Below are 25885 nucleotides of genomic sequence, written 5' to 3'. Positions count from 1 at the left end.
ACGGACTGGCGATGCATCTGGACTCACTTTAAACCAATTGTGGGATGCTAAAAGCATCTATGACTCAGCATTCCACCCTGACACTGGTGAAAAGATGTGGTTGATTGGACGGATGAGTGCTCAAGTCCCTATGAATATGGTTATTACTGGCTGCATGCTTACGTTCTATAAGTAAGTAGTTTCTTTAACTACAATTGTATTGTATGCTTTTGCTCTATAAGTAAGCACTTCTTTAATATTGATTTTGTTCTTAATTAGTATACATATATATATATATACATATATATATATATATATATATATATATATATATATATATATATATATATATATATATATATATATATATATATATTAAAAAACGATATTTTTTTAATAAGCTAAGTTATCTATTGGGAAAGACTAAAATAACAGTCCTGCAACTTATAATCAAATCGAGAAGAAAAAAAGTACGAAACCAGTAGAAAAAGTAAGCTCTATTGGAGCACTTGAGGGAAACAAAAGCTAATCAAATTTACAGAGAAATTAAAATGATATTTGGGTAAACAGTTTTGCAGAAATTTTGCATTGAAGATATAAAACTTGTGTATAAGTTTTGCTATACAGACACTAACTATTTTCACCTGATTGTATGAGAGAGGTAGTTTTACCGAAAACATGCCAGGAAGATATTCTTTTCTAAAGAGTTTTTAGTTTAGAAGGAAATATTCATGATGAGTTGAATTTTGAGGGTTGAGCAATTCCAGTGTTAAATGATGATACTTACACATATTTCCTTAATAATTTGAAACCTTCTGGGTCATATTTTTTTTCTAATACGACTAGTATAAAACTTAAAAGATTGAGGGAAAAACAACGAAAGTGAGGATTCCATTGAAGGGGACGCTGACTTCTCGCCACCTGGTGTATATCTCGGAACTCCGCGTGTGCCGCACAGTTTTGTCATCCTTAGCACAGTTCCCGAAACTCTTGTCGCACTTCCACCACGCTGGGCAAGCACCACTTTTTCTGAGAGAGAGCCATTCCTTGTTCAAATGCTTAAACTTCGTTAAACGTTTCAGCTTTGTCTGAATGCTACTCTGATTTGAATTCTGGTGAAAAATTACGCAATTTCTTCATTTGGCAGGCATGTAACTTATCAACTTTTACACAGTGTGTGCAATAAAATTGGACATTCGATCGTACTTCGTTCTGGATAAATGTTTTGTGGGTCTTTCCAAGGAAATACTTTTTGTGGATTTCAAGAATTTAAAAATTTCGCTCTCAAAATTCCACCTGTATTTTTGCCTACACGTCTGTAAATAAGAAGTCTTGCACATATTTTTTATTTTAAAATGGTGGAGACAACCCTAAAATTATTACTGGGAACCTTGGGTTAGTTTGAACTTTCGCTTTTATAAAATATTTGTGAACTTAAACGTTTTCCACTAAAAGTGATGCAAGGCGAAAACTTTACGGAAAAAAATAATTTTGACAGTTGGAATTTTTGCAGTGTCTTTATTATATATATGTTTAAGTAATTGCTCCTCACTTAACATTCCATGGTTTTCTAACTACCATTATAATTTTATGTTCCATTGAAAATCTTAAGTATCATTCTCTTGATTTTGCATGAAACTTATTTGTCTTCGCACGTAGCTTCTTTTGATTGTTTTCTTAGGCCCCCACCCCCGCCTTGACGAAGTGCTGGCTACAGCCTGGACCCAGCTGCATTGCAAAGGGTATGATAAGGTATGTTTAATCAGGTGAAAAGTCTACTAGACCTCAGCGTGGCTGTTGCCTGCACGCTTCCACTTTTTGATATTTTTTTCTTCGTAGACAACTGTTTACGTACGTCCGCTGCAGTTTTTAGTGCCAAATCTTCAGGCACGAACAGAAATGCTCCATTTTTTTCGTTCATAGCGGTAAATCGGATACAACGGAAGCAAGGTTTCTCAACCTGGAAGAATAGTTTATTTTCCCTGGTAATACAGTATTGTCCACCTCTTTTTTCCGAATCCAAACAAATGTAGTTGACTCTTTATGCTGAAAGTTTAATCTTCTAGAAACTTTTTTATAGAAGAACGATCTTTGAACTGGAGATGGATTCAGCCAAATTAAATTTATTTTCAACGTAAGGAATCTGGTACCTTATTAGTCTTTTTTATTTAATTGAAGGACGAGGAAGCTGTTTGGAACAGACTTGGGCAGATGGAACGGAAAACCCAACAATTTATATATTATAGAAATAGGTGGCTGGAGATTAGATGTCATAATAACACATTTCTGTTCGTAATTTTTATTTTTATTTTTCTTAGATTTAGTATACCAGGAAATAAAAAAAAGTAATTGAGTTTTCGATTTATTTTGAAGGTTTGAAGCTTGAAGATAGCTCTATGCAAAACTGTTGAAAATATGCCTTGCCCCAGCACAAAGAGTGAAAATTGGAAAATATGGCGTTATATTTGTTCTAACAAAATAAAACTGTTTTCGAAAAAAAAACCTAAGAAGTTACATCAGTTAAATAAACAAGAAGTTAATTTGTTCGTCAGAAGTTTAAAACTTTAAAACTGTGAAAACAAATTCTTAGGAAATAAAGTCTATTTTAGTTAAGATGGAATCAAGATTTCACTTCCATCAGAGCTGTGACTTTACGCTGACACAGAGTTGGGAAGGTATTAATAATAGAATTCTAGTGGCTCATTTTATGACTTAAAGGTGCAGTGCATCAGTTATAGTAGTATATGCCCCTGTAGAACCGACTAATGGAGATAGTAGCTATTCAGATAAATTTTATTTACAGCCACAGCAACAAATAGACAAGGTCTAAGGTAGAAATAGGGCATTTTTATTAGGAGATTTTAATGCCCTTGTCGGAAGAAATAGGGATAGAATGTATCCTACCCTAGGTAAATTTTGTGTAGGAAAAGAAAACGGCAATGGTTACAGACTGTTGCAATTTTGTAGGTATAATAACCTAGTTACAACCAAATCGTAAAATAGCCCATAAGTTAACATGGCGTTTACTTGGTGGTGAGACAGCTAACCTTATTAACTATGTTATTGTAAACTGAAGACTGTCTGGATTAGTACAAGATTCTAGGGTATATAAGAGTGCTGCTATTGATATTAAAAGTAAAGGTCATTATCTAGTAGTGTCTAAGGTTAATATAAGCTGAAACTTAGGAAGAGTAACTATTAAGAGTAACTATCTTCCGGGAAGCTAAGATGTTGCTAGACTTCAGGATGAGAATCCGAGCGAAATTTTCCAGTAACAGTTGAATATTAAACTGGGGAGTTTAAAATTTGACAATGTAGAAGATGGATAGAATAAATTTTAGAAAAATAGTTTGTGAAGTCGCAGATGGTGCCTTAGGGAAGAAGGTAGGAGGGTCTTGTGCAAGAAATATTTGAATGATAGACCATATGAAAATAAGAGGAATGTAAAAAAATGTGGAGAAAGCATTGAAATATGAATTAAGGAGGTGTGAAGAGGCAATGGATAAAGTTGCTGAAGATCCGGAAATTGCAGCCAGACGGCATAATGGTAAACAATGTACTAGCATATTAATAAATTAAGAGGGAATGTTAAATAAATAAATTAAATTGAGAGGGAATAGTCAATCTGGACCTGTCTCAGTTATAGATAGGAACCGGCCCACAACATGTGATAAAGAAAAAGGTAAAGAGAGATGGGAAGAACATTTTGACAATGTGATAGTTACACTTTAATAGAGTTTAAGCAAAAGATACAGAAAAGAATGAAAAAGTTTACGACGTTTTGGATGTGAAGGAAGATTTGTTTTGTGAGGAAGAATTAGTGAGAGTGATAAAAGGATTGAAAAATAATACAGCCCCGGATGCTGATAGTGTGGTAAACGAGTTCTTTTAATGTGGTGGTTTTGGGGTTAGAGATAAGTTACTGGAGATTATGAATATGATTCTTGAAAAAAGGTAAGTACCTAGCGATTTTGGGAAAATCGTGATTAATAGCCCTTCTGTTATCAGTGACATTTTTTACCTCGGTTTTCACTATTTCCCCCCGCCCCCCTTTCTTCTATTTACGCATTCGCAACTATAATTGACATATTCGACGCGCTAATCAAAACAAATTGTACTGTCTGCCTTAAGTCCAATTTAAGGCAAGGGTTTGGTTGGCTTTAGATTTAGCTGACTTTTAAGCCAATTATTTTGTGTGGAAGAACTTTTTCTGAAATCATTCTTTAATAAATTACTTTTCATCGCCATGTGGTTTTTTAGCGAGTATTATTTTAGTATAGTGGCAACCCTGATGAAGAAGGTATCTCAATTTGTTATGTTTACGCCCTTGAGTCAGTGGTGAAAGTGAAAACACGAACGGCAGATGAGTATTTTTTTAAAAAGTACTAACTATAAAACATGAATGCTTATTGATGTAGGGATATGACTGTTTGAATCTGTTTTAGAACAACAAAGGAGGTTGTCTTTTGGCAATGGTTTAATCAATCTTTCAACGCAATTGTCAATTACACAAACCGAAGTGGTGGCTCTGACATATCTAACAAGCAGTTATTAACGTCATATGCCTTGGCAACAGGTGGTGCTCTTGGAACGGCTCTTGGGTTAAACAGATTAACAAAGGCGATGCCACCATTGATTGGTCGATGCGTTCCTTTTGTGGCTGTGGCAGCCGCAAATTGTGTTAATATCCCTATGATGAGGAGACAAGAAATTCAGGTGAGACGATTTGATAGATTTTGATGAAGCTTAAATTTTAACATCTCTCGTGGTATTCGTGCTCTGAATGGGAGGGCTGAAATTTTACTGTATTTCTACCTCCTATTAAAGGAGGTAGAAACTTCCAGATTTAGTATAAGCTCTTAGCCACAGTTCTAGAGGCATAACTTTAGCGCTTTCATTATATTTGTCATTAACTTTTTTTAAGGTGGCCTGTATCAAGTTTAAAGAAATTAATGCCGAATTAAAATAAGTATCAATGTAAAAAAGGGAATGGGGGCTATGTATTTTTTTTTTAATTCACAATTTTTCTCTTCTGGTTTGTTCCGTTGTACTTTTTGATGAAATTTACAGAAACATCTTCCAATCTCATGGCTGTTATTATAGCACTCTTGTATGAGTTACAGACAACATTGCGCAATAACAACAGGGTCGCAATATATTGCGACCCTGTGTATGGGATTTTCATTAACAATGCTGATTTGGACTATCCAACTTCATAGTTTTACACCATTTTATGAATGTTGGTCAGAAGATTTGAAAAACAGCAAGAAACAAAGCAATCCTTAACAATTCTTTTAACCTCCTAACCCTTGCAAACCCATGCCTAAGAAAAGTAATTGATTGTTGATAAGTAAAAAATAAGTTTACGTGATTGAAATATTAATTTTGCCCGTTATATTTGCTAAAAAGTTGCTAATTATGTTTAATCTACAAAAGTAGCGTGGTACGGGATTTGGAAAAAACAGAAAAAACAATAAAATCATGTAAAAACTATTGGGACCATCCCACTCTCCCGCTACAAGAACCTAGAAAAAGTAATACAACGCTGATAAAAAGTTATTTTTTTCGATTAGGTTGGTTCCATCATTGTTTTCTAAAATTAATCACTTGAGTTTATTCTACAAAAGTGGCACGGGATAACTAAAAAAGCCTCCGTCTAATGCAGTAGAGTTATACTATATATCCACAATAAACTAGAATACTACAAAAGTCATTAATAAATGTTGACAAAATTACATTCTCCATTTCCATCATAAGATAAAATCGCTACTAGACAGCAGAAATCTGGCCTCTGCAATTCGGAGTTCAGAAGGGTGGAAAAACTTCATGAAACTAAATTTGAATACTCAAGATGAGAAGTTATCTGGAGTCAATAACTTTTTAATTGTAATCTCTATCGGAGTAATTTTTGAATCGAAACGCGAATGTCAAAAGGATGCATTAAGATAGGTTTTCTGAAAATTGCAGATACGATGGTTGTTTTGTTCCCCGGTGATGTATTTCTAAGATCAACCAATTTTCGTACATAATAACATAACAAGAATGCTATATTAGTTTAAACGTGGCTTGTGGGTGATTCCTGGTCTTCAAGCAATAATTTTAATCAGGTTATACTGGCCATTACTAAGCTCCTTTTATTTCCTTGTGGAAATCAAATCCCTTCTGTATGTTGTAAACTCCCTGTATGTAATTCCCCTTACTTAAACTAAGGTCCATCATTTAAATCAAACAAGTTTGATGATGCCCGACCTAGGACTGATTAAAAATTTTGCTTAAGGATGAAAATTGCCTAGTATTTCTGAAGCCAGTGGTAAGCTCACCTTATTCTTTATCAAAAATATCCAGTTACCAATCAGATCCAAGGTGTGTTCCGTAACATAAAAATTTAGGTCCTTAGGTGATTGTAATGTTTTGTAAGCTTTATGATTATTCCGGTAATTTTGGGTCTCAGACTTACTGATAATGTCCTTAATAGAAGTTTTTGAGATTACGATGCACATGACATAAAAATGAAGTGCTGGTTAACCCGGTTCAGACATTATAAAGAAGCGCTGGCTAACATGGTTTGGAAATTTCTGCTGACGATCATAAGAATTTCACGAAAAAAAAGCACTAACCTGCGTCCCTCTTGGAAGAAATGCCTTTGTGGTCATCGCAAAACCTTATTAACCACGATAAAGACCGATATGGCGTGTCTAGCTTGCTTTCGTCGCCATTGAGGAAGATATGACCTGTCGTGGCCAGAGATTAACACTTCTATGACCGAAGAGAAAGTACGCCAGCTCTTAAGTGCCAAGGGTAGCTGATGCAGTTTATGTTGTTGCTACGAATACAAGTGTTTTGAACCTGTAGGTTCCTTGAATTACTGGCACGTGGGACCATTTTTCTCAAAGGGAATAATTTTACCCGTTAGAATACCAAATTCAAGTCTAAACTATCACGCACTTTGTAAATTTGTCAGTAACAGTTTGGATGGATTCAGCGTTTTTAGCGTTATCAATAGTGTCAGTTATTTTTGAGTCATCAGCATAAAAACCAATATGTGTTGTTGCTTTATGCATATGTATGGGAAAGCTGGGTCTAAAAGTTTACCCTGGAGAATCCCCATTTTACTCTCCTGACATTTTAAAAGAATAAAATTTGTAAATTTTTGTATTTGTGACTTAAAACTGTCTAAATACTTTACCCCCTCCCCCATATGCAAATATATAGCCCAAATCATATATTTACCATCTATTCTATCACTTGTCTTTGTCTTGTCTCACGCTAAGCTGAAAGAAACTAACGAAGAAACCGGATTGTTCACGAGTTTTACGCAGCGTAAACTTGAATGAGTGGCATATTTTACACAAGAACCAAAATTCCTTCCCCCTACGAAAAAAAATAGCTCAAATAAAATTCTCAAATTTGGAAAAACCTTATGGTCCACGAGGGTAGGGATTTCTCACGGGGGGTAAACGCCAGTCACCACCTGGAGAAATGTGGGCAGAAAATACAGTAGGCATCGGATGATTTGCCTTCAGCCGCACATTGTACTCCCGACCAAAGGCAGAGACTCAGGAGGTCGGTACCTGCGCTACGCAGACCATTGATCAGCATGAAAAATTTTTTTAGAATCATTGAGCTATAATTTTGAGTAGACGTATCTCTTTCTGATAATTATTTTAATTGGTTTGATGTGTTTGGTCTCTGATTTATTCCTTTGTATTGTTTTTACTGGGATAATAGAACGGAGTACCAGTTACTGACGAAAATGGAAACAAGCTTGGAGAGTCAAAGATTGCTGCGAAACGTGGCATCACTCAAGTTGTGCTTAGTAGAATAGGCATGGCCTCACCTGGAATGTGTAAGTCATTTTTAGTTTGTTCTTTCACTCTTGCCCTCGTTTTTATGTCATAAATGAAGCGAAAATGAGTTTTAAAAAAAACTTGCTTTAATGGGTAAACGCAGAAACTCCGCTACAACGAACTCTCTGTTTGTAAAATTCAGAATATTTTTTCTACCTCTGATAATGGGATATCTCAATGAGAATTGATCATTAAGTATGTTCCTTTTGACCGCGGAAATTCACAAGATGCTACTTGACAATGAGTTCGTGTAAAACTTAGTTTTGTAGCCTCGAACCTCAATCTTAGCAAACGCTATTGACGGGTTTGTTATGTTTTTACCTCTCATTGGCTTCCAAACTGTTTAAAAGCTAATATCTTTTCTAAATGCATTATAGCCTCTTCTCTAACTCGGATAAGTAGTTGGAAAACGGAGATTTTGATTTTTCTGCCGTGTATTGGATGAGTAAAGCAATTTCGTTTGTACAAAAACTAGTCCTTAATCATATTGAGAAATTTTTAACATATTTTGTCTTTGCTGTCCTATAAGATTTACCTAACTTGATTGGTGGTGCCAAGGGTAATCAGTCAATCAGTTTGTAGAACAACCCTGAATGGTTGGATTTTATTGCTTCAAATGCCTTAGGAAAATCTTTGCGGGGGGTATGGAAGAAAAAGTGTAAGGAGTTCGTAAAAACGCATGTAGTCTGTTGTGTAATGTAAAATAATAGATCTAAGATTGACAATAGCGAGATCAAAGGGTTCATGAAGATTTATATATGCGTTTTTTGTGACCTTGGAGTTGTACGACTGTGACGAGAAACTGTAGATATAATTATGGCTTTTCTGCTGTCCCATAAAAATTACAATTGAAATATAAAAAAAAACTGAAATAAAAATTACAGTTGTTAAACATCACTTCTTTACTGCTGCCAATGTGATATATTTTCTTCAAAAAAGAAAGTTAACCGGAATATAAAACTAGACTGAAAAACTATCAGCTAGACCCTTTAGACCAAGCAACCGTTTTATAGACTGGGAAACTGTTTTCCTGTGTGCCTGAACCTCCCATTAATGATAGTATCATGAGCACAGACAATTCCAATTGTTTAGGATACCAAATTTCTATTTATCCCTCTGATATTAGAAATGTACCCCTCCTTGCAACTTTGTGCAGTATTGTGTTCTTAAATGTTACTCAGTATATTTGTTCAGGGTAATTTAGATGAGATAAGACTTTTATAAAATATGCTCTTACTATATAAGGAATTCGCAGGAAGTCTAGATGGAAGATCAGGTTAAACTACCCTGTAATTTCTTTTGGGGGAGGGGATTGAACAAAAAATGGCCAGAAAATTGTCATGATTTACAAAATATTAATATTTATCAAATATTTTTTGCCTTCTAAAGAGGAGAATTTGATCATAGGAATTTGACAGAGTTGATAGTTATATTAGTTTGGATAATCTATAACACTAATCCTTCACGTTTACACCTATGACGGTCACTGACATAGGAGTGTTCGAAACTACACTGAGGCAGAATCGAATTTTTTGGCTCAAGAGGTAAAATATATGACTCCAGTAGATGTTGTGGTGCTGAGTTATATTGGATGTGCCACTTGAAGACTAATTTGTATAATCTTACCATTAGTATTTTTTTTCAGGTTTTTGGGCAGGGTTTTCGTCAGGTTTCTGTCTTATTATCAAAGTTTTCGGCAATGGTGATCCCAATGGTCTATTTTTTGTTTCAATGCGACGCCATTTTTGAGGAGTGTAGGGTATATCTCAAAATTCTCATAAATTATTTTTCAAAATAACGTTTTACTATTAATTCTAATATAAATAATAGTTACTATTCCTGAATCAGCTGCGAATGGCGATTTTTGTTTACAATGTTACAAAAAACTTTAAAAATACATCAAAAATTTTGTATATCCATTATTGTTACGTTTTTACGAGTAGGACAAACATTCTGAGGGGGGGGGGGGTTCAAAATCAAACCCCCTAACTGTCCTCGATACGGCCTTGTCGTGATTTGAAATACTTTTCTAATACAGATTGTAGCTTAAATTGGAAGAATGTAGTTAAATTTTTTTGTTTCTAATGGCCGCAGTTTTTGTATAATGGTTTGAGGACACTGTGTCCGGAACATAGAAGCTGAACCAAAAAAGTCACATTGTCACTTTCATAATCGTGACAAGTCATAATTGTAAGTGCTTGAAAACATTTAATTACACTTTCAAAATTAAGATACAAACAGCATTAGAAAATATTCCTAAATAGTTTTTTTCTTTTCCTTTTTAATCCATACCACGGATAAGCTGCGATTCATAAACAGCAATAAAATTAGACTGGAAAATTGCTTAAAATATGCAATAATTACACACATGTTTGCTAAATGCTATTAGAGTTTTTCCCTCTCTCACAGTTTTCGCTTGTTTATTTTCGAATGTCTTAGTTGTTGTTTCTTTTCTTTTTTTTTTTGCTAGAACGCTGGAAAATAAATAAAGAAAAGGAAATGAACTCTGTCTACAAACTAAGAATGGATTATGAATAAACCAAACCCAACAGATTTTATCTCCTTTCTCTTCAAGGGATCAGGCAAAAATATATTTCGGACCAAAATCAGGAGTCCTTTAAGTCAGGAGTCCTAAAACATTTATTCAAGAGTCCACGACGTTTTGTTCAAATGGTAGACCTTAAGTGAGAGTGGGATTCACAGGAGCCTACCTATTGTGACTGCTCTGAAGATCAAAGAGGCAGTAACAAACAGTATTATAGTGATGTGCTCACAAAAAAGTAAGTCTTTCCATTTGAACGAAGCGTCGTGAACTCTTGACAAAAGGTGTGACATGGACATGACATGGAGAAAGCAAAAGTTTTCTCCATGAAAATGTTCACTCACATGTGTCACTGCTAAATCGAGAAACAGGTCAAAACTGAGGTGGGAGACCCTTTCACTCTTCCAAATCACCCCTACTGTCCTGACCTAGTCCATTAGACTTTTGTTTGGATTTTACCCCTTAAAGAGGCTCTAACAGAAAGTATTTTGATCCAATGATGAAGCTAAAAATCAGGTGTGAAAGTGGCTTCGAGATCAATCTAAAGAATTGGATGCCAAATCACAACTTAGAAAAATGGCGGGACAATGTCTACAAATGTTTCTCAGGACTGTGTTGACAAGCAGCCAAAGTTTTGAACTGATTTAATAAATCATTTCCGAGCTACAGCGATGGTAAAATGGTATTTAAAGTGATAATTGATCATAGTAAGTAAAGAGCGATATAGCTTCAAGGGTAAGTTTTCTTCTTCTCCGTGGGCCACTTTGTATTGAAGGAGTTGTCTTAGAAACTTTGGAGGGGGCTCATTCGATTGGAATTCCAAGGTTCCATTGTCCTTTTTAAGAGTCGAAAGTAATTACAAGGCAACCAGCGCTCCTTCAAGGTTGTTTTTAGCCACACCTCCCCATACCTCGACCAGCGATCCTATCAGAATTTTGAAGTAACCATTTTGTCAATAATAGCTGAAATATTAATTAGCTGTGCCTTCAGTGAAAGGTTTTAATATTGGGAAAGGGAGCATGTTTGACTCTTGGTATCCGAAAAGGCTAAGAGTGCTGATTTGAACCTTTCAGGGAATATTGAGGGTTGTTGAAATAAATCAAAAGACTACGTGCATTCTTTTTGTCAAAGGGCAGGATTATTTGCAATATATGAGGTACAGCTATATGAGTTAAAGGTTTAAGGGACCCTGCTGAAGCTTTCAGGGAACTTCGGACGCGGGAGAATTAGAGTTTTTGCCTTTTCATGCAGAGATACACAACGGAAATATTTTAGCTCGTTAGTTCTAGTTTGTTTCATTTGAACTCAAAGCAATTCCATTGCAGAGTCAAGAGAGAGGAGAAGAAACCCTTTCCATTTGGATAGACAATTCTAGGTTCGTCTCGAAGGTTTCCTTTTTGAAGGACTGGGTTTAAAATGCACTTCTTCATTTTTATACTCTCTCTCCGCCATGAAAAAATCGTCAATCATCACTTAGAACCCATAGAGACCAATGAGAAGAAACAGAAACAATTCAGGTTTTCAAAATGTAGCAGCAGCAATGAAACTAAACTGATTTTTTTTTTCTAGTACTCCCGCCCTTGTTAATGAATTACTTAGAACAGAAAGGAACGCTGGCACGTTTTCCCTTCATTGCAGCACCGCTGCAAGTTGGACTATGTGGCCTCTTTTTAACTTTTGCCACTCCAATGTGCTGCGCCCTCTTTCCACAAAGATCGTCGATAGCAGTTTCAAGTTTGGAGCCAGAACTTCAGGTAAACACTTTATTTAGTACTAATACGACTGCAGGATATTCTTTCATAACTAACCATCTGTAGGGTTTTCGTCTACTTCGTATGCAATTTCATACGCCACAGAGTTTGTGCGAGTTAAATTGGACAAGCGGTCGTGTTTGTTTCAACTTTTTTTCTATTTAGAGTGCATGTAGTCCCACTAGAATGGCTATGGTCTTACCTTTCAGGGAAATCCCAGTATGTTTCAACTCATGTTACTCATTCCTCTACTTTGCCTATATAAAACGGTGCGCCACATGGCTCTGTGCTCGGACTTCTTTTGTTTTAATTTATATTAACGTAAAGATCTTGTTGATGGTCTTCATCTCCATTTGCACCCTGTCCTTTTTTCTGACGATAGTAACTTCTTCATTGCCGCAGTGGACCTGCCATCTGCTACTTAAATAGCTCAAGATCTTCTTTATAAAGAGACGGAGTGGTGTTGGTCAAATGGTATGGATCTTAACAGCCGTAAGAGTGCTGTTATACATTTCTGAACCCCGTAGCATGTGTCTGACGTGACTTACGGGAACGATTGCATATCGCAAGGTATTACGGTGAAATTTCTTGGTGTGTTTCTTGACAGATTTCTTTCATTTAAACCCCATTTTACTCACACCCCTTGCCTCATTTTCTGCCAGTCTTCGATGTTGCACCGAGTTAACTCATTTCGGTAAAATTCTAGTTAATTGACTTCTTGCTATCTCGTAAAGGGTTTAGGTTAGGAAAATGAAACTTTCAGGGATGGGTCTACAGACTAAAGTATGTCCCAGGAAGGTATTTTAAAGTACCCATCTCCACTCCTTCTCTAGAGGGCCCTGGAATTTGTCTACATGACAGGTCTATACCTATTCAAATTTTGACAAAACAACATTTTACCTTAATTTTTAGTTACTAGTTGGTTTTTCTCTGACTTTAGTTCTGAAAATGCAATTCCTATTATTTGAGTAGAATTTTGAGCCATATCAATGTTTTTTTTTCAGAATTTAGGAAATGTATTTGCATATCTTTGAAACCTTATAAAACGGAATTGAGCAAAGTTATGAAGCTGAAAACTATTTTGTTGTACTTCAATTAAGCTGAAAATCTATTCTGCAAGGTTTCACTTTAATAACACACATATTTTTAAAGGTCATCAAAGGTCAGGGCCCTCTAGAGGGAGAAGGAGTGGAGGTAGTTGCTTCAAAATATCTTCCCAGGACAAACTTTAGTCTGTAGATTCATCCCTGAAAGTTTCATTTTCTTAACCTAAACTCTTTCTGAGATAGCAAGAAGTCAATTAACTAGAATTTTACCCTCATTTCTTCCCCCAGATGTTGTGCTTTCTCTTTATTATGTCTTTATTTTTCCTTACCTTTCATATTGTTGTTCTGTCTGGGACAGTACTAACAATCCTTTTCTATGCTCATTTCAAAGAGCCCAAAAGGGCAGTGAAGGTTATTTTTCTTCTCCCTTGGCTTTACCCTTTTTCTCATCTATATAGTGATACTGGAATAGCTCTGCTGGATCGTATTGTAGGTAAAAGTAAAAAAAAAAAATTTTTGCATTCTGCTTTTCTAAGTACACTTCTACCGTCTCTACGGCAGTTTTTTTTCACGGGCAGACTCAGGTGGGTATTCCTCTTCTTTACGTAGTTCTTCTCGCAGATTTATTTTACCTAAAAGATCATTAACAGCAAGGCCGTTTCTCGCAAGGCAGTTATCTTTCCCTGCAAAGGCAGTTTCTCGGCGGGTCTTTCCGTAGTTTTAGTCCAGTATATTTTCTCTCTCCTTTGTTTATTTTTCACTTTTTTTTTTTTTTTTAATTTTCCTTCTTTCTCCTTCTTTCAATTTCCTTCTTCCTCTACTCTCTTGGCTTCTGTTCATCGCTATCATTAGTAGTACTATCTTTTTCTTTTTTTACTGTATTCTAATGAATATTCTCTTTTGTCTTTATTTTAGCGCATTATTTATGGTTCTTTTAGTGTTTTATGATTGTATTTTTTGGCCCACAACAAGCCAAGAATCTTGGGCCGAACAACCCAATAACCTTTTAACGTTTGTAAGAATATTTAGTACGAATAAAGTGATTGATTCATTAATTGTGTTTATAACTACATTTCAAAAAGCTTACATTTCAGAAGAAAAAATGCTTTAAAAATATAATTTCTAACATGGGTATAAAGCTGTGTATATGCTGCAGGAACGAACAACAAATCTTCATATAAAAGTTGAGAATTATACTAAAACTAAAGAGAAAAACTTGGTGTATTAAAGAGGGAAACCAGGTGCCTACATTAGGACCTCCGCTGTTAGCGCAAAATTGTCACTTGCGGTTTATTGGAGTCAACACCTAACCTGAAAACAAAGTGTTTGTTTAGAGTACGACAGACGCACTCTATCACGTTTTTTGATATTTCAAAAATAAAAGATTACCAAGTTATTATTTTCACATATAAATTTATCTATGATATTCTTCCCTCTTCTTTCGAAAATTTTTCTCCATTAATAGTGATCTTCATAGCCATGATACACGAGGGGCATCAAATCTGGTACACCCATTAAGAAATACGGTTAGTGCTTCTTTTGTCATTAGAAATTTTACCCCCTCTGTATGGGATATTATTCCAATTGAAAGAAGAAATTCCAGTCGTCTGACATCCTTCAAGACTGCAGTTGAGAGATTTTTCCTTGCAAAAGAATAGTATGTTTGTATGTAGTTTGTATGTTTGTATGGTGTTTTGTGTACATTTTTAAAATAAAATTTATCTTATCATGTGCAAGTACACCGGAAACACCGTGAATCAATATCAAACCATAAGAAAAATTTTGCCTATGGCTTAACAAATCTCGAATCTATACTCTTAAGGGTTAGTAATTAATTACCTATTGTAGGTGGTAGGTATTGGCTTTAAAAGTGTAATCTATCTGTAACCTATCATTGTTAACAATGGCTGCTAGTAACCCATGACAAACGATGGAATTTGTTTTTTTTTTGGGGGGGGGGGAGACTAAAAATGTTAGTAATGTAAAAGTCTTGACCTTTATTATTGAGTAAGGCAAGCTAAGTTAATTTGAACTCCAAGCTCTTTTAGTTATGTGTGATCAATTTTAATCGAGGTTGCAGCTCAAATATATTACCCATTGCAGAAATTTTTTTGTGTGGCCTAGGGGTGAGACACTTGCACCTTATTGTTATTATTGCTTTTGAATTATTGTAAATATTGAAAAAAAAATGTGATCTGTTAAAATGGTAATCCTGCATGAGTGCTACTTCTGCGAAGGAAAAGCTATGATAACAAGAAGAGCGATACCATTGAGTTTCCTATTTTACGCTTTTCAAAGTATAATGGCCACTACAGTGGTAATTGCCCCCCTCCCTGATGGGGCCAGATGTAGCCCTAGACTAACTGCAAAACTTGGGAAAAGTGGATTAAGATGGATGAAACTCCTAAAAATATGATTCTGCATACCGTTAAGTAAGAATTCTGTCATTGTGGTGTTTGCTTGTGAAGTTGTGTATAAGGCCTAAGGCTATGTATAGCCGCATTCGGGAGGGGAGGGAGCACATGTAGTGGTAATTATATTTGGAAAGAGCGTTAAATCAGGAATTCGATGGTACCACTCTTATTGTAGTGTTTCCTTCTCAGAATTAGTCGTCATACAGGATTACAATAAAAACTATGGACGTCCTTAGATGGGCGTCCCTATCTTGACTAGAGTACCAGGGGAAATCATACCTAAATGTTAATGTTTTCTAAAAGATTCCTAAAAAGATTTAATTTTCAAGCTATCGAAGATGACTTTTTGAGAAATGTAACCGTCTAAAGCATATTGGAAGTGCAAAATATAGTCTCTCCCAATGGCCGGTAGTTGGCTGTGAGATTGTTTTCTTTAGCCGAAATGTTCTAATTTTCTAAAGTATATTTTGATTTTGTAAATTTTGCTTATAGGTAATGCATAAATAGGTTACAGTTTCAGACCACCGTTTCAAACTACTTACACATAACGGGAAAAAGAGGTATAATAATTGGGTATTGTCTACGCTCTCAGTTAAGGCTTGCACAAAACCCCTGCTATATCTAGATGTTCAGGATTAAATTGATCATTGGGGCACAAAGTTCTGATCCCAAAGAGAGGGGATAACAGTATTTTTCCAGGGGTTAGGACAGGGGCTGTAGAAATCATAAAATTGTTATGTTTTTCTATGCTATAATTCTTCCAGAAAAATAGAACACTCGTGTAAAAAAGAGCTATAAATTCAGCAAAAATTACGTATTTTTATTCAAATTAATTTCATTAACAAAAATAAGCCATCCCCTAAAGAGGCCGTCCCCGGGGACACAGGAAGTACCGGCTTATGGTGGAAGTCCTTGCTTATTCTTCTATAATTCAGTTTGTTGATTCCAATAAGATTTGTTTTGTTGACATTGTGAGTTTTATCACATTAGCAGTCGAACAAAAGTTGAATAAGCTTCGAAGTAAACTTGTGTCCCGCAATTGACAGGCAATTAAAAATAATAACTTGAAAACGCTTATTCTTCTGTAATTAAATTTGTTGGTGTCCGTAAGTAATAAAAATAAAATTTAGATTTTTTTTGGGATGGTTAATTCTCTTATAGTTGCAACTTCATCGTCCTTTTTTTCGTTGTATGCGAGGTCATAAGAAGATCTTTCCAAAATACTTAAATGGTTTTTGACTGCTTATCTGGCATTTTCTTTTGACCCTTGTAGTAAGCTAGCTTTGGTCACGGTAAAACTGGTTACCTTCGGCTTGTTATCCGTCTTTGGCACCTTGGATTATTAATTTATCTTCGAAGATTCTATTGTTTTGTGACGTGGAAGGCATTGTCGTTGAGGAAGTTTAATCTCAGCTATGCTTGGTTAAGTAAAGGGGGTGGAAAAGGAAGATGTATGGGTAACTGGTACGTATCTACAAGGAGCCGTTATGAGGGAGCATTTTACGAAGTTTGTTGCAAAAGTTTCAAGTGTTTCAAAGGTTAGTAACCGATAGCATAACCAACACAAGGTTGAAAACACTAAATATGTGCAAGCTCAGCTGGTTCTACCTGTAGATGGTTTTGCAATAATGCAACATCTCCTTGAGCTGCCGGCTCCTTGGGCTGCGGTTTTGAATAATGTGATATGTCAATTTTTGGGGATCATCGTGGAAGCTCCTTAAACAATTAGATGAGCTGATTGAGTTCTTTTAGATGTACATCTTTTCAATGCAGAAAGAGCCAGTGCAATCCAGTGATAATTAATAAATTGTTTTATTACTAAAATTACTTGCAAAGAATACTTTGATTTTGCTGATCGTGTTATTTGTTGACCAAGGTTGCTAGCTTTACTAAAGTGTTTCATTAGGAAAATATTGAAGTCCATCTGTGCAAGATGACTCGGGCAATGCTTCAGCTAAGTAATAACTAGTCTTAAAAATCTGTCACGGCTAGATCAGGTTCAGTTTTAGTTTAAAGTCGAAGAAGGGCACATGTCTGCGTCTAAGAAGAGAAGCCTTCTCCTGGAAGAGCATTTTCATTGTCTTCATCGTTTATCAAAGCCTCCCTCCCCTACCCCCTACCCTCTCATAAACTTTGCAGATATTCTGAAGATACATTGTGTAATATCTTTACCTATAAGCTCTGGATCATTCAAAGATGAGTGGTTGCTCGTAAAGCTTGTGTTTGAGTTGACGACTGCTGAATAGAAAACCGAAAATATTGAAATATTTTTTTCACCTCCACGTCACTTCACCTCACGTCACTATGGTTAAGGGCAGTTTATCCCTGAAAAATCGTGTGGCCGATGTCAAAAGAGCCAACTCAAAATTCGGTAAAGTTCTGACTGATGCCACCTCCTTCAATTTGAGAATGCTCAAAGAAAAGCTATCAATTTCTGACCCTGCGAAGAACTAGGAAATCGAAGAAAATTCATACTTATTTCTTGAGAGCTTCTTGACCATAATAGCCTTTTCAGACATTAATACCTTGTCTACCTTGAGAATAAGCACCGAAAGAAAGATGTGATGAAAGTGTTTTGAAAGAAGGAGAAAGAAGAAAAAATTTTAACAGAAAGAAAACGAGTAGCTAATAGTTAGAGAAAAAAAGCAGGCACAAAGATAGAAGAAAATTGCAACGATGATTAAGTCATTCACATCGTATAAAGAAAATTGACAGAGAAGGGTATAAAATCGAAAGATATCGTTCTACTTCGTTGAAAAGATGTCTGGAATGTTCAGGCATGGTTGAAGCTGCCAAGAGAAATGACGACACCTGGCAGAAAGAATCCAAAAGGCAAGCAAACTTGGTTTGATCGCTTCTTCCAGAAAAATGGAAGTGAATTCAAACTACTTATTTCAAAGTCGTTACCGTGCAATGTTTCGGGTTCCTTTTTTATTGTTCGTTTGTATATGAAAAAAATTAGTGGAAATTATAAAAAAAAGACACACTGAATTTAATGATGATGGTGTTACCCCAAACTTCATTGTCTACTGTCTAAAGCCAACAGCTAATTGTAGTAAGAAAGCGCATGTTTAGTGGTATTCGGTTAGTTTTAGCAACTATTTTAGCTACTTTTCAGGACTTAAGAAGTATCCAAAGCAACATGTTTTATGGACAGGGCTCTGGTAGTACAAAGATGCAGGTTTAAAAAAAAATGAGATTCTGCGGTCTTTTCTTTCATATTTAATAAATAATAAAACCCTTTTCTATTTCAGGAAAGAATTTCGAAACTGCCCTCACCGCCATCTGTAGTATATTATAATAAAGGACTATAGATGTTGCACTAATCGCGCTTCCTTTTTGAAGAGGAAAAGCCCAAGGCAATACTTTAATCATTATGCTTTACGGTACAGGAATGCTGCCATGCTTAGTTGGAAAATATTGTTGTCATGACAAGGAGCTTTAGTTTTAATTGTTTTACTCTGTGATGTTATATAGTGAGAATTAAACAGGTTTTAACTAATTAGTTTACGACCCCATAAATCTGTTAAGTTATAAGCGCTTTCAGCCCTAGACAGGTCATAAACACTCTATGTTTCACTTTAAGTAATCTCAATATTCTGTTCCTATTTTTCATACCAAATAAACTCATCCATAGAAGTTAAACCAGGGCTTCAGTCCGTAAGCCTAATCCCCTAGTCATCTTTCTTTGGTGGTCTGTTGAAAAGGAGTTGTCGAAGAAAGCAGAAATAAGTATTTTACATAGAAAAAGGTGCTTGAGCATAAACTGGGATAGTATTTCATCGTATGGTGATCACCGCTCTCTTAATTATCTACAACTTTTGCATGTAGCACGGATTGTATGTCTCCTAAGAATTTTCGGTGCTAGGCGTATCCCCCACCTCAAAAACTCCTTCCCCTTTCAGAAAATACTAATAGGTGATACGCACTTTAAACATAAAAACATCCATAAATACACATAGATATCCCTGATTAGAACCAGTAAAGTCAAATCGATTATTTCCTGATTTGTTAACGATGACGGCCGAGCTTCAAAGACGTTTGAAGTTTTAGTAAGTGCCGACGTTGTTTCAGATCATGAATTGGTAGTCGCCACATTGAAATTGAAGTAAAATTACTGAGACAGAAGACACACACACTCAGACATTTTGGCTTAGACCAGCGAAGTAACAAGGGAGTCCGATCTTAGTTTGGTATAGGGCTGGCCAATAAATTGAAGCCCTCGATGACCAACCCAGAAGACGTCAAGGAAGTCTGAGAGACGTTTCGCAGGAGATGGTGGACGGGTTTAAAAACGCTTAAAGTTTCATAAATACCGACGTCGGTTCAGATCACGAATTGGTAATCGCCACATTGAAATTGAAACTTGAGTCAAATAATTGGAAACAGAAGACGCAGAGACTCAGACGGTTTGACGTAGACAAGCCACGTGACAAGGGAGTCCAGTCTAAGTTTGGTATAAAACGTGTTCAATAAATTTGAAACCTCGATGACCTCCTCAGAAGACGTGGAGCTACTTGGGAATGATTTGTAAAAACTACTCGGATACAGCCGAAGAAACCCTCTGGTTTAGAAACCCGACTAAGTAACAGTTGATATACACAAAGACCTGGGATATCATAGCAAAGCGCAAGAAACTGAAGCGGAATTGTCTTGGGGAAAATGGTCAATTTTCGTCGAATAAAAGCTTGGCGTACAAAAAAGTAAAGAAAAATGGCCAGGTCCAACAGATGGCAATATGAACGAAAAGGCAAGACAAGCCGCGAAGACACGAGCCGTGTATCGCCTTACCTAAGAAATTGTAGGCGAGCTGAATTTACACAAATTACCAGTAAAGAATGAAGGAGGGTGGCTCCTGACAGACGTGGAAGAACAAAATTGAACGATGGGCTAGCTAATTTTCAACTCTAATAATCCGTCCCGCACCTAGTAAGTGTCTTAAAAGTCCAACCACTGAGATACCCCAGAGTGAATTATTATCTTCAATCGTCGGACGTTACAGTAAGTGAGCAAAATAAGTATCTTTCTGATGACTATCAAATAGTGGGAATGCCTGAAAGAACTATTTAAACCTAGCAATTTGAAGTAAACAGGGTAAGACAAAATGACTGTATGCCTTATGGATGAAGAATCATCAAAAATGAACATTGTTGCTGAAGTTAATGTGTATTGAGTCACCTATTAAAGTAAAAGAAGTTACCCGGCAAAAATGGTACAACAAAGAAACAAAAAAGCTATCCGACAGTTATGCAATAATGGTGGTTTTTGAAGGTAATTGTCTTCCACCAAGTGTGTGGTTTTGTGGAAGAAACAGGAGGTTATTACAGTGTCAAAAATCTGTCCATAAACAGGATGTTTATTGAGCTCAAGTTGATACATGCCTAAGAAGCTCAGGAAGTGTCAAAAAAGAATGATACCTCGAAGCCCAAATCATACATATATACCAATTGCAAGGGCAATCATTCTTCTACACCATTTGCTTGCACACTTAAGACCAGAAATGCTAAAATTAAGTGAACTATCATCACCATAACGTATAAATAAATTATGTACCCTTTTACATGAACTGCAACTTGGACAGCTAAACAAAGATGAAATTAGAAATGTATGTTTAATTAACGAGACAGCAGCCCAGCAACATGGACATTAAAATCTTATCGTGGAATTCACAACCAGTGAGGAAAGAGAAGAAAGATCTTGTAGTTGATTTCTGCCATAAAAACTGTAGTGTTGTCTTATATCTCCGAGGAACCTAGATAAAACCCTCTGGAAATATGAGTTTCCATGGGTACAATATTCTGAGGAAAGACCACAGCTTAGATACAAATACAGTTATGAAAACTCGATTTATTTTTGGGACACAGTGCGCGGTAGCGATGCTAGCGGCTTGAGACAGGAAACTGTTATTGGTATCTAAGCCGTATATGCAACAAAACAAAATTGCGTTCCCGCCTATGGTGTTGTAGTACGATCAACTCGTCGGAGCGCGGACTTGGAGGAGGTGCCAAGGTCAGAGCTCTGTACCAAAAGCTTCTCATGGGCAAGATAGGATTTTTCATAACTGTATTGGTATCTAAGCTGTGGGAAAGACACAAATGAACCAAGAAGACGTGGGGTGTTGATAGGTATTAGTGAAAAAATATCATAATAATCACAATCATAACATCAAAATATCATACAATAATAATCACAAAATACCATAACATTATCATAGTGTTATAAACGTTTACAGTTCAAATTGGAACAATAAAGACATTGGCGTTATAATAAATGAACTTCTTGATAAAATATCAAATTAATATACCTAGTATAAATTAATACCATTAAAATACCTAGAGCAGGTTGTTTTAATTGGGAATTTTAATGCCCATGATAAAGTCTGATGAAATTATGATTTCCTGAATGCTATAGGTAAAAGCCTTGATGATGTGTTACTGGAAAGTAATATATGCTTAATGACACCAAAAGGGTTTCCAACTCGAAAAAAATCCTATCACAGGAGTTTCCGCCACTATAGACTAGACCTTCAATAGTCCAGATCTAACAATATCAGCAACTGCGTCAACCTTAGTAAACACAGCTTTATTTAGTGATCATGACCCCATTGTATTAAATTTTTGTGTGGGTCAGTTGGAGATTTCTGATAATATTGAGACAAACAAGATTACTAAGTTTCAAATCAAGAAAGTGGATTGGAGAAAATTTCAAAAATATTTTGAAAAAAACAGACATTTTGGCTGTAGTAGAAATAAAACAAAGTGAAGGTTTTCCAGAATAGCACAATTGAAGCTGCAAAGAAATCTGTTCCACTGAAGGCTGAATATAAGAGACAAAGGAATTCATGTATTAGGTGGAAAAAAAAAACTGTGATGCAGCTAAAAACAAATATCTAAAAAGAAAAATGAGTAGGAACAAGCATAAATAATATATAACTATATTGAGGTGAAAAGAGCTTATCCAGCATTTAAGAGAGTGATTTCACAAGCCAAGAAAAAAGAGCTGGGAAAAATTTATTGGAAATTTGGACTTCTGTAAATCAGTACGTAAGGTACTCATTAACCAAACGCAACGTAATGAAACGTAAGGGTTTCATTAAACAAACGCAAATAAACCTCCAACCACGAAACCACCCCCCCCCCTCGGAGTGTATAATAATTAGTTACTACTGACAGTTAAAGATAAAGCTAATGCGAGTTCCCATTATCTAAATCAAACCATAGGGAATAATAATCCAAATGCTATAGAAGTTACCAGAATGACAGCTTCAGTCAAACGATTGGCAAATAAGGATTCTCAAAGCCCATAGAATCAGTTATTCACCAATACTGAAATTAACAGTGTAATAAGAAATCTCCCTACAACCTCACCAGGGGAAGGTATGATTTATCCACAGTTTTCTCAAGCTTTACCAAAGCAGTGGATAACGGTGTTGCTTGCCATTATCAATTTGGCTGGGAACAATGGATATTTTCCAATTGCTTGGAAAAGAGGCCAAGCAATTATGTTTCCGAAACCACAAAAAGATAACTCAAAACTGAAAAACCATCGGTTCATAACTTTACCCCCAGTTTTAGGGTAAGTATAACAAACTGTTAAAAAAATACTTAATTATGAAGTAAAAATAAGGGCAGTCTTAAAGTCATTTTAAGGCTGTCAAATTCAAGTTCAGTCAAATTCAGTAAAAACAAAATCACTATAAAAAAAATTGCTATGCTTTAAACAGGATGCTTCATATGTTCTCCAGAATGGACTAGTAACGATTGCAATTGCAATTTTCTTTGACGTCAAGAGTGTGTTCGATAACATTGTGTATAGGCAATATTGTCAGGAATTATTGAAGCTAGAATAAGAGGAAGAATGTTGCTGCTAAGTAAGAGTTACCTTGAAGAGCGAGTTGTGGCAGTGGGAATAGTAAACACAATATCAACGGTTCTAGTAAGAAGAAGAAGGGGAGTACCTGAAGGGTCAGCTTTAGGACCTGATGTTTACAATATGGGAGTGTCTAATATGGTTATTGGAGAAGAAGATTCAGATGTGGGAATTTTTGCTGAGATAGTACTCAGTGGGTTATGGCAAGGACATTGGAAGAAGGTATAAAAGCTATTTCAGAAGTATTAGAGCAAATTGAAAACTGGGCGACTGATGTCGATCTCGATTTTTCTACATTTAAAACAAAAGCCATGTTAGTAACTCGACGAAAAATGAAAGTGACCCAAATAATTAGGTTTTAGAACAGTTTGGAGTTACACTAAAAATGACAGACATGTTACGAGTTCCAGCAATTTTACTACCTGCTTCTTAGGAAATAATTAAACTACAGTGTAGCCTGAAGTTTAAAATGAAAGGACAACATGATTCCAGGACAAACTTTAAGTTAATGATGGCAGAGAAATACAGGAGACTCATTGATATATATACCGATGGATCTAAGAAAAGCGGGCCAAATTTGGTTATCTTTCAATGATACAAGTGTCGAGGTCATTTAAACTGTATTCAGAGGTAACGATCTTTCAAGTTGAAGTAATAGCTATAAAGGAAGAATTTGTATTTGCTAAAGAAAATGTTAGTGGCCAAAGGAACATAGAATAGAATAGGAATAGGTTTTATTTGCACAATCTTTCGTAGTCATAAAACTAAATGGTGCTTGTGCTTACAAAAAAGAAAAAAAGGATTAAATCAAACGACAAAAAAAAATCAGAAGACAATTAGGATAAAATCAACAATTGTTATACTTTGATACAAAGAAAGGGATGAATGAGTTGGAAAAACGATTTGTGCGTGAAGGAGGTGCTGCTAATCTGTCAAATTTCTTCAACCTAGTACTTCGATGTTTCACTAAAACTGGTGGTAGTATCGATCTGTATTTATCACTTCTGAGAAGATATTGGCCAAATTCAAGGATCAAACTGAGACGACGCTCTTGAAGAGAGGGAATTTGTAAAGTGGATAATGCTAACTTATATTCGGTAAAAGCATCGCACAATATTACTTTGACTGCTCTTTTTTGTATTGATTCAAGCTGGTCACTTAGGTAAATAGTGTTATTGACTTGTGGGCCCCATACGGGACATGCATACTCTAAAATCGGTCGATTGTAAGTAAGATAGGCTATCCTTAGTTGTGTCACTGAAAAACCAAATCGACGCATTAGTATAAGTGTCCGCATCGCACTATTTGCCTTTTTGATAATTGTATCGACATGGAGGCTGAAAGAGCAGTCGATGCTAAACTTGACACCAAGCACTACTGCCGAAGATTCACTAGGATAAGGAGGAGGAGGGCACACAAAGTCTCTCTTCAGGGGATTAAAGCGAAGGATTTTAGTCTTTCCTTCGTTGATTTGGAGGCTGTTCGCAGTACATTCATCTTTGAAGTTTTTGATTATTTCGTTACAGAATTGGGGGACAGCCTCAGACTTCTCAACATTGTACTTCAGTAGAACTGACAAGTCGTCTACATACTTAAATCTTTCTTCATAGCCGGAAAGGATGAAATTTATCACTGCCAAAAACAGTAGACTAGCGAGCTTAGTACCTTGTGGGGCTCCGCATGTAAGCTCGACCCATTCGGAGTCGGTATCTCCTGGGAAAAGACTGTAAACGCACTGATAGCGGGCTTGTAAAAAATTGATCACTAAAAGGAGAATATGTTTTTGCGCACCCATGGTGCGTAGATTTGTGATAGCAACGGAATGGCGAATAAGATCAAAAGCCTTTCGGTAGTCTACGAGGAGAAGGTCGACTATAGCACTTCCTCGGTCGAGCCAGTCGACAATGAGATGGTACATCCGTACTAAATAAACAGTTGTGCTGCTGCCTCTTAAGCATCCATACTGATACGGGTCTAGATCTGCAGAGACCTGTGACATAAGTTTGCGGTAAATAAACGTTTCTGCAACTTTAGAAAGGTTCGGAGTTATTGATATAGGCCGGAGTTGATCACAAGATTTTGGACACCTTACTTTTGGAATAACGCGGACATATGCTCTTTTCCAAGCACTAGGGAATACTTGCTGAAGGAAACATTGGTTGATTATAGAAGAGAGTGGCTTAGCAAGAAAAATGGCGAATTCACGTAACAGCTTTACTGGAAGCTCACCTGGGTAGGACGCACAGTTCGCTTTCAGTCTTAGGAGTTCCTTATAAACAGTGAATTCAGAGACCTCACATACGTCCTCAATCTCTGCACCAGCAATGATAGTATCAATTTCTGATTTGGTGATTGATGGAAATGAGGTACAAATGTCAGCAAAAAAAGAATTGACTTCATTAGCTGAGGTTAAGGTACCGTCCTCTTTGAGGAGCCT

At 36.1% G+C, this 25885-nt stretch overlaps 1 protein-coding gene across 1 annotated transcript in view; it reads left to right on the top strand.

The window, feature by feature from the left end:
* LOC136039417 (sideroflexin-1-like) overlaps positions 1 to 19081 on the top strand; it is a 28118-nt gene extending 9037 nt beyond the window's left edge. Inside the window, exons 3-7 of the mRNA XM_065723146.1 lie at positions 1 to 171; positions 4425 to 4695; positions 7708 to 7825; positions 11938 to 12122; positions 18834 to 19081. Coding sequence (XP_065579218.1) covers positions 1 to 171; positions 4425 to 4695; positions 7708 to 7825; positions 11938 to 12122; positions 18834 to 18893 — 805 coding nt within the window. The 3' untranslated portion in view covers positions 18894 to 19081. The remainder of the gene's footprint in view (positions 172 to 4424; positions 4696 to 7707; positions 7826 to 11937; positions 12123 to 18833) is intronic.
* Positions 19082 to 25885: the final 6804 nt, after the last annotated feature.

The sequence above is a fragment of the Artemia franciscana genome, chromosome 19, assembly GCF_032884065.1.
Source record: "Artemia franciscana chromosome 19, ASM3288406v1, whole genome shotgun sequence".
Lineage (NCBI taxonomy): Eukaryota > Metazoa > Arthropoda > Branchiopoda > Anostraca > Artemiidae > Artemia > Artemia franciscana.
The sequence above is the reverse complement of the archived record's forward strand: the minus strand, read 5'-3'. Positions and strand labels throughout refer to the sequence as shown.